The 13,222-nt window shown below is 36.1% G+C and overlaps 1 protein-coding gene across 6 annotated transcripts in view; it reads left to right on the forward strand.

Moving 5' to 3' along the window:
* TP63 (tumor protein p63) overlaps positions 1 to 13,222 on the forward strand; it is a 222,300-nt gene that overhangs the window by 182,146 nt on the left and 26,932 nt on the right. For all 6 annotated transcript variants that reach the window (XM_028162102.2, XM_007195218.3, XM_007195219.2 and 3 more), the window contains 3 exons: positions 9,672 to 9,858; positions 11,849 to 11,964; positions 13,004 to 13,113. In XM_028162102.2, coding sequence (XP_028017903.1) covers positions 9,672 to 9,858; positions 11,849 to 11,964; positions 13,004 to 13,113 — 413 coding nt within the window. The remainder of the gene's footprint in view (positions 1 to 9,671; positions 9,859 to 11,848; positions 11,965 to 13,003; positions 13,114 to 13,222) is intronic.

Raw genomic sequence — 13,222 nt, forward strand, 5'->3', positions numbered from 1 at the left:
CTTCACCAGCTCCCCTGCTGGTCTAAGCCACTCTCATATATTTTTCACTTGGATTATTCGCAGTAGCTTCCTTGCTGGTCTCTCTGCTTCCATCTTTGGTCAACAGAGTTCATTCTTCACATAACAGCCAGAATCTTGTTAAAATGCAAATCAGATCATGTCACCTTCTCAAACCTCTCCAGTGGCTTCCTATCTCACATCAAGGAAAACTGAAATCCTTGCTCTGGCCAAAAACCTTGCATGATCTGGGCCCCAACTTCTCTCTAAATTCTGATCATATCCCCTATCACTGTATCCTTTGTTCACTGCTCTCCAGTGACACTGGCCTTCATGACAGACATACTCACCCCAGGACCTTACCACTTGCTGTCTTCAGTAATTGGAACATAATTTCCCTAGGAATATGAATGGCTCATTCCAATGCTTCCTTCAGATCTTTCTTTGAATATCAACTTACCAAAGTATTCTTCTCTGACAACTCTAGATAAAATAATATCCTCCTCATATAACGGTCTCTAACTCCTGGCTCTTGACTCTCTACTGCCTTTAAATTTACTCTGGTTTTCTTTATAACACTTACCACTATCTGACATAGTATTCACTTGTTTATTCTAGAATGTTAGCACCTTTAGAGCCTTTGCTTTTGTTCACTTCTGAATTTCCAAACCTAAAACAGACTCTTGAATATAGTACTTTCTCAATAAATATCAAATTTATTAATTAGTAGTTAATTGCTCTCTCCTCTGTAATTCCATAACACTTTACATACCTATAGCATTGTTTGTATTTCACTCTACTTCTAAACTGTGAGCAACTTGAGGGTAAGGACTGAGTAACTTTTTCTTCCAATTTATTTTACATTTTAAAGACTATCCTACACAGTGAGGATACATAAGTTTCTCCATTTGAGGGTTTTTAAGTCTTATTTCTGTCTGTTCCTAGTACAGAATAGAGTACCTGGCATCATATAGTATGTGCTCAAGTAAATGTTTGTTACATAATTATTGAATGATGAGCAAATGGGGAGATAAATAGATTTAATTTCTAATTTGCAATGGCAACTGCTTAGCAGATTCTAAGGTAGTCAACGTTTTATTTTCCACTAAAATATTATGAATTCCAGAAAAATGCCTAACTAAATTAGACACTCAAGCTATTGACAGTCTCCTGTAGCAAATTTATTACTTAAAAAGTATGGAACTGAATTGAAAAATGTCAAAGGATGCCAATACTAGCTCTGGCTATAGCTTGCTATATTCATGGAAAACTACAAAAACAAATTAAGGGCGTGTATTTAAAAAAGATAAGCATAAGGGAACGTGATTTTAATGAACCAAAGAAAGCAAAAGCATCCAAATAACTGGAAAAAAAAAAGGTTTAAAATGTTGCTTCAGTACAAAGTAATAAAACATAAGCACTGCAAAGTTGGAGAAGAAAATAATAAACCTAGAATAGCAGGCTCTGATGAAAAGATGACTGGATAAGGTAAAAAGGGAGATAGATGAGATAAGCAAGTTCAATTGAAATGCAATAGAAGAATTTCAATTCTTTGTAGTAGAATGGAACAGAATTAACTCTAGAAAGCCATACTTATGGTAGAGAAAACAAATTTGAGAAGCTTTCCCAGAATGCAAACAAAAGAAAAAGATGTCAACAATTAGTGTTTGAGTATATAAAATGTATGGTGGATAGAGAGGGATATCCAGAGTAAGATTTATATGTTTCTAGAAACTAATAAGAGAAGAAGGAACAAAAACACAGGTTAAAAAAAAGAAAAAAATAAGAAATTTACAGAGTTGAGTTCAAGCATGTAAGTTGAAAGAGTTCACCAATTTTCAAGTTATTTTGAGAAAAAAAAGGACATATTTAGAAACATTCTCACTTAAAACAAAAACAAAAACAGAATAAAGAAGGAAACAAAATCCTGAAAATATCTAGGGAGAAATAAGCAGCTTGCTTAATTTAAAGGAAAAAAATTCAAATTGACCTCAGACTTCTACAATGCTAAAAGATACATTGACTCAATTATCCAGTTTCAAGAGATTCAGTTAAAATTAATTTATGTACTAAAGATTTCTATACTAAAATGTGCTCTTCAGTGTTATTTTTAATATTTTTACAATGGAGTAAAATTTATACTATAAAAGAAAATATGCTTAAATAAATCATAATATATCCCTTTTTAATACTATAAAAATAACTACATAAAATTATATTTTAAAATTAGAACAGGCTCATGATATGTTAAATAAAAAAAGATACCAAACTTTGTATGATATGCCCCAGTTTGTGTATATATGTGTGTGTGTGTGTGTGTGTGTGTGTGTGTGCACATGCATAGGAAAAAGTCTAAAATGTTAGAGGTATGTATCTCTGGGTAGGGGGAATATGTCATATATTTTCTTTTTTCCATAATTTTTTTTATGTATACATGTTGTTATAACTATGAAAACAGACAGATTTATTAAAAAAAAAAAAAAAGAGAGAAGTTGGATAAGTTTTTAATCCCCATAACTGCTTCTAATAGTAACAGCACTACAGGGAGAGAAACTTTATAATTTCAAACGTAAAATTTGGACTGTTTAATATCCACCCAAAAAGCTGCTGGAAATTCAATGCAGTGGACTTGCATCACCAAAGAAATTCTTAAGTTATAGTAGATTCCTTTTTCAGGTATAAAATCAACCTGCATTCTTGATTTGATACCTGTCAGTAGGAAAAACCTAGCTAGAGATAAATATAACCTTGGAAGAACAATGAAAAAAAAATCTGTTTAGAATGGTAAGAAAATGTGCAAAGGGGAAATAAGTTCAAACTAGAAGTGGAATCCATGAAACAAACCAAAAACCTAGAGAAAGAATTATTTTTCTCAAGAATGTTGTATAGTCCCTTATTGCATTGGATACAAAGTATAATAGAACCCAACCCCCCAAAAAGAAATGCTTCATGTGTTCCTCAATGTAAAAAATTAGATACATCAGAATGTTGTAGATATAGCTAAAGGAGTGCTTAAAGTGAACTTTGTAGAATTAAATGCTTATATTAGGAAAATATGAAAATCTAAAATCAATGATCTAAGATACCAATTTAAAGAAGAAAAACAAAACAATAGCAAATTGAATGATAGTTCAATTAATGTAGTTAGTCAAGAATAAAAAATTAAAAGTCATGCATGTTAGAAAAGAAGAAATGAAACTGGCTTTACTTGCAGTTGACATCATCATCTATGTAGAAAATTGTACCTACAAAAAACTACTAGAACTAATAAGTTTAGAAAGATTTTGTATATTGACAGGATATATGGTCAATATACAAAAATCAATTATATTTTATGTACTAGAAAAATACAATTAGAAATGTAAAGTATTATTTACAATTAAAAATTATTAAAGACATAATCTAAGAAATTTGTGCAAGATTTGCACACTGAAGACTATAAAATATTCCTGAGAGAAATTAAAGATGTTCTAATTAAATGGAGATATATACCATGTTCATGGATTAGAAGATACAATATTGCTAAGATATTAATTCTCTTCAAGATGACCTATATATTCAACACAGTCTCATCCAAAATTCTACCAGGCATTTCTGTGGGAATTGACAAATTTCTTGTAAATATTATATGGAAATTCAAAGGACCTAGAATAGCTAAAACAATTTTGAAAAAGAAGAACAAAATTGGAAGAATCAGATTACCTGATTTTAAGACTTGCTATAAAGTTAGAGTAATCCAGACAGTGTGATACTGATGTATGAATAGATCAATAGAAAAGAAGGCAGGTCCAGATAAAGACCTGAACACATACGGTCAATTAATTTTCACAAAAGTTGCCAAAGATAGTCAATAGGAGGAAAATATAATCTTTTCAACAAACTGTGCTGGAACAATTGAATATCCATTAAAAAAAGAAGAGAAAGAGGAAGAGAAGGGAGAGAAAGAGGAGACTGAAAGTAGATATAGGACTAAATGCAGGAGCTAAGATTATAAATCTTCTACAGGAAAACATAGAAAATCCTTCTAACTTTGGATTAGACCAAAATTTCTTAGGACACAAAATGCATGAGCCTTAAGGGCAAAATATTGATAATTTCTTAAAATTAACTGTTTTGGAAAAGCACAGAAAGTGGGGTAAAAAAGGCAATCTATAGCCTGGGAGAAAATATATAAGTTTTTAACTTATATTACATAAAGGACTTGTATCCAGAATACATAAAGAACTCTTTTCACTCAAATTATGAACACAAGCAACCCAATTAAAAAATGAAAAATTAAAAAGTATAAAAGATTTGAACAGACACTTCAGAAAAGAATAGCAAATAAGTATATAAAAATAATATAAAGTAAATATAAATATATTTATATTTTAAACTTTTCATTATATAAAATATAAATATAAACGAAGTATATATGTATATGAAAAGATACTCAAGATCATTAAACATCAGGGAGATGCTAATTTAAACCACAATGAGAACCACTACATACATGCTAGGATGGCATTGAAATTGACAATACTAAGTGCTGACAAGGATATGAAGCCCTCATACGCTGCTGGTGGTGATGTAAAATGGCACAACGTCTTTGTAAAACAGTTTGGAAGTTTCTTATGAAGTTAAGCATACACTTAATCAGCAATCACGCTTGCAGTACTTATCCAAAATAATGTAAACATATGTCCTAAGATTTGTATATAAATGTTCATAATGCAGTTGTCCCTCCATATCCATGGGAGATTGGTTCCAGGACCCCCAGTGAATACCAAAATCCACAGATGCTCAAGTCCCTTATATAAAATGGTGTAGCATTTACATTTAACCCACATACGTCCTCTTTTATACTTCAAATCATCTCTAGATTTCTTATAATGCTTAATACAATGTGAATGCTATGTAAATAGTTGCTGGCATGGCAAATCCAAGTTTTGCTTTTTGGAACTTTCTGGAAAAATTTTCCTCCATATATTTTCAATCCATGCTTGGTTGAATCTGTGGATGTGGAACCCACAGATATGGAAACCAACTGTAGTTTTATTCAAAGTAAATAAAAACTGGAAATAATTGGTGACTTGATAAATAATGGAATTCCATTCAATAATAACATAGAATGCTGATACATGCAAAAACGTCAGTGAATCTCAGAAGCGTTATGCTAAGTGAGAGAATCCAGGCACATAATGTACAGTATTATTCCATTTCTATAAAAATTTAGAAAGGCAAAAGTGTAACAAGAGAAAGCAGGTACAGATTGCCTGAGAATGGGTTGGGGCGAAGATTAACTGCAAAGGGGAAAAAGATAATTTTGATGAGGGGTGGGGACTCGGGGAAGGCTGGGGAGGGGATGGAAATAGTGTGTATCTTACTCATGATAGTGGTTACATAAGAGTGTACACGTGTCAAAAGTCACCAACACGTACTCTTAAAAATTGGTGTATTTTATAGTAAATTACACTTCAAAGCTGATTAAAGGAAAACAAAGCATACATACCCAAAAGAAGAAATTGGTCTTTAGATTTACAGAATCTCAGGTCAGTGTTTGGGAGCATTTTAGAGGTAAATTTTAGAAGTCCCAGAGAGGAAGAGAGACATTAAAAGAATCCAGATGTATTCCAATTTGTAGTCTCTGCTGACTTGAATCACCAGGGTATTTTAAAATCTTGGCATAAATTAGATTCCCATTTTTAGTGATCTTGCAGAAGCATGGAAAATTGATGAAGATGATAGTGGCTATTTGGTGGGGGAAGTGAGCAAATCTAAGGAATTATGAATACACTGTAGGCCAGGGAGACTGAATTTAGTACTGGAAAAATATTAAATGTCATCACAGAACCAATTTGCAAATAATGAAGGAAATAGAGTAGCAGAAACTTGGCTTTGTCAAGAAGGACCCATGCTAGACCACTTCAGCCTCTCTGATTACTGAACAACAGTTCTGGAAGTTTAACTGGAAACAACAATTGGAACGTATCCTGGCCCTGGTCAGACATTTAGATTTAGTCAGTAGTAAACCCTCATCACTAAAATTGGAAAATATGGTTTACAGCCACAGATGCAGCCCTAGCTGAAGAGTAATATCTAAATTTTCCTGGCATGGTGTGGAGAACAGAAGGAAAATATGTTTGAATTGTGGGTGATGAATGTATGGTGTGTTTGAGGCATGATGAGGTTTGCATGGGTAGAACATGGGAGTGGGAAGTGTGTGTGTTTGGGGGGTGAGGGGAGGGAATGAGAGAAAGATGAAGCCAGAACACAAAGGGCCTTCATACACCATGTGAAAGAGCAGGACCTCTTTCATGAATACCCCAGAGCCGTAATAGAATTACTGACAGACAGCTGGTCCTAGACTCTAGGTCGGCTTCCCCCTAGTCCAGGATTATTTCACTTCTATCACTTGCTGCTTCTCCCTGCACTGAAATGAGCAAACATTATTATACTGAGAAATAAATAAAGAGGAATTATTGATGGTAAGTAGATCATTTTTGAGCTCCATTTTAATGTTAGAGAAGATTGTATACCTCTTAGGTTGATTTGGCAAATAGCCACACGTTTGAGAATTAGAAAAAAAATAAAAGTACAGAAATATGCACTGCAGAGCCAAGAGAATGAGAGATGAGGAACTATTGTTCCAGGACTATGGATGATTCTTATATACTGGTTGTTAACCAGATCTTCTCTGTGACCTCAGGCAAGTCCTCTGCCTTCTTATCTATAAAATGGGGATAATAATACTGATCCATTATCTGTTATCTGAAATTCTGAAATTCAAAGAACTCTGAAAAACAAAAGTTGCTTTGGTTTTGTTTTAATTTCATAAGTTCGTGGCAAACTCAGGTGGTGGTGAAACCTGGCCTGAACATTGAGGGTTTATGGTCATTTCCTACTTAGTGTGAATCTTCATGAATTCTGAAGAAATATTAAGATTTGATTATAGGGTGGCCCACTAAATCCTGCTGGAGGTGTTTATAACATATGCTATATGAACTCTACTCCCTTTCTAAAATCTAAACAATTCTGGATTCTGAAACATCTGGCCCCAGGGGTTTCAGATAAGAGATTGTAGATCCGTAATACCTTCCTATTAGGCTTCTGTGAAGATTAAATTTCTTACACCACAACTCAGAAAATGGTGAAGTTATTATTGCATATCATTACTGAAACGCAGAAATTAGATCCCCCCTCCCACCTCTTAAGGATGAGTGAAGATTTAACCTGATGATGCCTAAGATTATTCTTAGTACTTTTACGTTTTAGTCTGTCAAGTGTGATTTACAGTATATCAGCTATTGAAACAGAACGTTTCTCTTAACTGTCTTACTCTGAACACTTATCCTTCTTTTCTTGCAATCTTTACACGCTTGGATGGGTGCCTTATTTGCCTTTAGGTGTTAGCTGACAAACTTTTTTTGCAGTCATCTTTCCTAAGGTGCATTTTATGAAACTCATGTTTAGATTATACATCTCCTAGTTTAGTTAAAACACAAACAGATATGCTTATTTTCTGAGAGTTCTCAATAAAAATGAGTTCATAACATGCTTTAAGACGATGTCTTTATTTGTAAAGTCATTGGTTAAAAACACTAGAGGAAAAATATCCACCTAGATTCCATTCAGTGTTTCCCAAGTAGAATTTTATTTTTGTGGTTGATTTATGGCATGCTTCCTATTTCTTCACACTATATAAAACCCTTTTGCTGTGTTTAATCCTTGACCTGTGGGCATGGAGAAACGATTATGTAATCCACATCTAGTATTAGGAAATTTTTAACTGAAAATTTCATATAATGAAATGCCTGGGAGAAAAAGAAAGATTATTTAAATAAATATTATATTTCAAAAGGAAGAGATAAAACAATTATTTTTAAATGTGATTTTCCATGGGACATTTGCCTCTATTCAGAGGTGGGTTGGAACATAGCAATAATGAATCCCTTTGCCACTCTGGCTCCTGCTCCCCAGTGTCTTTTCCCTGGAAGGATGTTGCTGCCAATTTAGGATTGTAACCTGTGTGTGTCTGTTTACCTTTGTTTGGGTAAGTGTTACTAGGCACCCTGCTCTTGGCCATCAATTCCACTACCTGGGTGGTTTCACTCAACATCAGAATGAGGAGGAATGCAGTGATGAGACATTGACCCAGAGAACAGGGGTGATAAGGTTCAAGATAGTATAAGGATTAGAATGTAGACTTTCTATACTGTTTCAGAGGTGGGAAGAGGAAACAACAAGGATGGAACTTTTTCTTCAAGGTCTCATGCATTCTCCACCCTATTTTCAAATTTTACAGTCAACCAACCACTGAACTTCCTCTCCCTACAGAAGGTAGTGTGGGGAGGAAAAATTTCAGTCACTTGTGAGTGAAAAGATAATCTTTTTGCTGCCATGATTTGCTGTGTTGTAGTAGAGCAGTCCTTCTTTCATGAGAACGTATGACCAAGTGGCCCCTTCCAGATCCCTCATTCTTTTAGGCTATGACCTTAGAAGATAAGTGCAGTCATTTGCGGGAACTTTTGCTTTGCAGTTTTCTAGTTGGTTGACCTCAGGTAAAATCTCTTCACTATCTGCCAGATATTCTATCTTAAAACATTTTTTTCCATAAACCCTAATTCCTATGAGTATTATAAGGGGGGGGGGGATTAATTATAATCTGTTTAATATCACTCAGTACATGAGAACATTGTTTTTCCATTTAGTTTCTGGTACTCTGTAAAGCTGTTCATAGTGTTAATCATTGAAATATTTCTGAGAATCTCTTTCTTCATCCTAAAGAGAAGATAACAGGAAATAATGACATAAATGTGTTTTGATAAATGTGAAATAGTTTGTAGACATAGGATTTTATTTAAAGTGGAAAAAATGATTAATTTGATCAATGAATGTAATTCCCTCGAATAAGATTGCTAGATGTCACGCATATAGTAGACAACGGTGAACGTGATGCCGAAAGCTCAGCCTCTGTACACCAGTGCCGAATCAAATCCCAGAGATAGAGTTTTGGGTGAAGTAGAAGAGAATAGCTTTATTGCTTTGCCAGGCAAAGGGGGGCAGAGCGGGCTCCTGCCCTCAATAACTGTGTGACCCAACCCTGGAGGATTTGGTGAGGAGTTTTATAGTGATGGTTCAAGGGCAGAGTTGATGATAAGATTAGGGTGTGTGCAGAGCCTGCACTCCTTTAATCTGGTCTCAGGTAGTCTGATGAGTTTTTCTCGTTGCTTTAATCTGGCCTCAGGTGGTCTTCTCTGGAATGAAGAATGCTAACTCCATTTGTTGGGGGTTTTGGTTCTGTAAGGAACTCAAAGATATTGTTCTGTGTATCCCTTGAGGCAGAACCAGGACCCTGCCCCAAGGCTGCACTATTGTTTTCTGGCTGCTCCTCATTTGTCTCTGCATCCTCTCCCTTCCCTGATTAGCAAATGTTTGAAACTGCCCTTTGGGGCTCAGGGAAGGTCATGGAGGCTAGAGTCTGTTCCCTACAAACAAGGAATGGGGGACCTGGAAGGCTTCTCTACCCAGGAGCCCCACAGGGTCCTGCTCGGTTTCATACAGGCAGCTATAAAGGTATGTGTTTACAGAAAGTAGATATATGTTCCTTGTTCTGATTTTGAACAGGTATTTTGAACAACAGTATCTCCTATTGTTTCTTTTCTTTCCTCCACCATTGGCCCATCTCTAAGCAGTATTCCACTGAACTGAAGAAACTGTACTGCCAGATTGCAAAGACATGTCCCATCCAGATCAAGGTGATGACCCCACCTCCTCAGGGCGCTGTCATCCGTGCCATGCCTGTCTACAAGAAGGCCGAGCATGTCACTGAAGTGGTGAAAAGGTGCCCCAACCATGAGCTGAGCCGTGAATTCAACGAGGGTAAGGAGAATGGGGATCTGTGTCCATTCAACTAAGTTCCTTGAAATAGAGCTCCTGTGGAGACTTTTGTTTGGTGCCCACTTACCTGGTTCCAACCTCTGCTGTCTGATGGCAGCTCAGGCTACCTTTCTGGCTGACAAGACTGCCTGAGAATAATGATGAGTAAATTTCAGGCTTTCACAATGATTGAACTGTTTATTTTAATATTGGTAATTGCTCAGTGACCTGGACTTGCCTCTCTACTCCCTACTGCTTCCTTCCTTCTTCTTCTTTTTTTTTTTTTTAATGGGAGGGTTTAAGGAGAACATGTGGCCCCTGCTCTGTTGGGCCCTGGCTAGGGGCTTCAGTGCCTCTCCCAGGGTGATTGTCAAGGCCAGACCAATTAGGGTCTAGAAGGGGAAGAGATAGTAGCATAAAAGATGAGAAATATTAAAAAAAAAAAAAATAGAAGAAGAAAGTAGGAACTAAGAAGAAGAAATGAAGACAAATAATAGATAAGAAGAGTTAATAGAAGATCTAGAATGTAAGCTGGGGATGGGAAACAGTAAAGTGAAGGACTGGGAGTCAAAGAGCAGGTATCTTGGGGCCACCTTTAAGTGCTGTATCCATAGGTAAGTTAGGCCTCAGCCTCTGAGCCTCAGATCCAGTAATAGTTTTACAGAAGTGGTCCATATTTCCAAGGGTCCCCTTACATCTGCTGTTCTAAAGTTCTTTGAAGGCAGGCTAAGTCAAGAAGACAGAAAAATGGAAAGGAAGGACAGAAGAAAGCATAAAGATTCATCAAAGAGTGATGAGGGTGCAGCAGGGTTGGGAGTTAGGATACTTTTTATAGAAATTATATGAAAAATAGAAAGATTGGTAGGTAGCCAGAATGTGTATATGTAGAGAATATAATAGATGTTAGAGAAAAAAAAATGGAGAAAGAAAATAGATAGAAATTTAAAAAGAGAAAGTTAAAGTCCTCCCAGCTTAATACAACTATTTTTTACACATTAATTTCTAGTCCTTGTTTATATGATTTCATTATCCATACCTTTGCATCTTGCTTTTCACTTAACAATATGCTATAAAGGTTATCCCCTAGAGCTAGGCTTCATTATAGGTTTCCATAATTGCCCTCCATCCCTCAAGGTGACATAACCATTTCTTATTGTTTTTTTTTTCTCATTGTTTGACATAATAGTTGTTTTTAGTTTTTGCCATAATAGATGATGCTTTAGAGAGCAGAGAGCATCTTGATACACTTAACTTTTTACTTTTATTGAATATCCAATTTGTAGAATGAGAATGTGCAGCCAAAGGTTAAAAAACACCTTCACGTCATTAACTCTTGGAGCAGCTTCTTTCTTTTCGAGTTCCACCAGGTATCACATTTTGTGAAACTTTGCCTATACTCTTTTAAAACTTGCTTGCCCTTTCTTACCCTCTAACCTGGGGCTCTTGCAGCGCAATAAAAACAGTAAGTTTCCCATCTTTATGACCAAAGTAAGATGGAGACTTCATGATGAAAAAAAGAATAGGCAAAGTGAAAGTTATATCCTTGCCATCCATAGCTTCCTATTTAGTATTTTTAATGGTCAATTTGGGGGCAGTATTTTCTCTCAAGCTAATATATTTTTTTAAATTAACTTGCTCCTTTTTCTTCCATTTTCCAGAGAAGCTAGAAAAATCGCCTGTAGGGATCAGGTCAGAGATGTAGTCATAGAGTTCTCTACCACTTGAATTGTTTACCCTGAGCACCAGAAACATGGGACTGTTCCCTTAAATACAGATGAACATTCCTGTCCTTTCTGTGGCTGTATGGGTGGTGATACTTTCATGTGTTAGATCTCTGGCAACAGGATCTATTCCTCTTTTCAAGGATGTATATTTCCTCTATTACACAAACCATTTCTTTGGCCGCCAACGTTCTGTCCATACAGTTTCATTTTGTTTTCTTTGTTTTGAGAGTGAAGAACTAAGAATTTTTTTTTCTGTCTCCGTTCTGCAGGACAGATCGCCCCTCCTAGTCATTTGATTCGAGTAGAAGGGAACAGCCATGCCCAGTACGTAGAAGACCCCATCACAGGAAGACAGAGTGTGCTCGTACCTTATGAGCCACCTCAGGTAAGCAGATAAGGACTGGGAAAACTTGAGAGTATTAGTTTTGGTGATAGGGGGTGTTTCAAGCATCAATTTCTATTTTAGTCCTTGTTATAAAACAAGTAACCTTTGTTGTGTTTCTTCTCTCCCTCTTCTCCACAGGCCACTTCTCTATCCCCCTTCAAAACTCCTAAATTTGTGCTAAATTTGTACTTGGTAACGTGGCTCTGTGCCCATGTTCCCATCTTAACGGCAGATGATAATTGAATCTACAGTTGAGTTTATACGTGGCATTATTATCCAGAGATCTTAACTGGCAATTCAGCTAGTAGTGGATGTACATGAGTACTGGATACAAGTATTTTTCCACTGGCCTGAAAATGGGAGAACCTAAGATGGAACTCTTAACTGAAGTTTGAATGTACAGGTTCGCAGGTTAGAAAAGCAGAGTGGTGTGGCAGAAAGAACACGGGGGTAGTGAGAACAGAGACTCTTCATTTGCTGACTCACTCTGAGAAACTTTAGCTTATAACTCTCCATCTCTGGGCTTCAGATTGCCTCACCCATAAATCCGTTTTCTGGACTAGATGATTTAATTCTGAGGACCTTTTAAGCTCCAGAGTGTTCTTTATAGAAGTGTACATTCACATATATGTTGTACTGTTTTATCCACCTCGGGAAAATATCCCTGGAGCATTACTGCTATAGTTAGTAATTTTTTCATCTCTCTCTTTTCGTATATGTGATGAACCCTATTTGAATTGCGTGATATGATCAGCTTGCAAATGAATATGTAGGGTCAAAGATCATTATTTTTTAAAAGCCTATCTCACCTTGGGTAGGATCCAATGTTACAGATATTAGCTTTAAGCTTCCCAAGATCCAAGGCAAAGAAGAAGCTACTGTGGATTTTACAGTTTGCCTTTGTAGAAGAAAGCACATCGCTTCCTCGGAAGTGGAGTTGTTTAAATAAGTGAGAGCTAAGAAGGAAGAACTGAGAAGAAAGGACATCAGTTCAAACCATGGTTAACACCGACTGTTTTTTCCCCCTCTCCATGTTAAGGTTGGCACTGAATTCACGACAGTCTTGTACAATTTCATGTGTAACAGCAGTTGTGTTGGAGGGATGAACCGCCGTCCAATTTTAATCATCGTTACTCTGGAAACCAGAGAGTAAGTGGCATTTGCAGAATTATTCTATAGAAACTCTGGGCAGAGGGCAAAGTGAAATTGTGTTTGCTTTATCATTACCTTTGCATGTGCAGCAGAGAGCTACCCTTGA

Source organism: Balaenoptera acutorostrata, chromosome 4 (assembly GCF_949987535.1).
Source record: "Balaenoptera acutorostrata chromosome 4, mBalAcu1.1, whole genome shotgun sequence".
NCBI lineage: Eukaryota > Metazoa > Chordata > Mammalia > Artiodactyla > Balaenopteridae > Balaenoptera > Balaenoptera acutorostrata.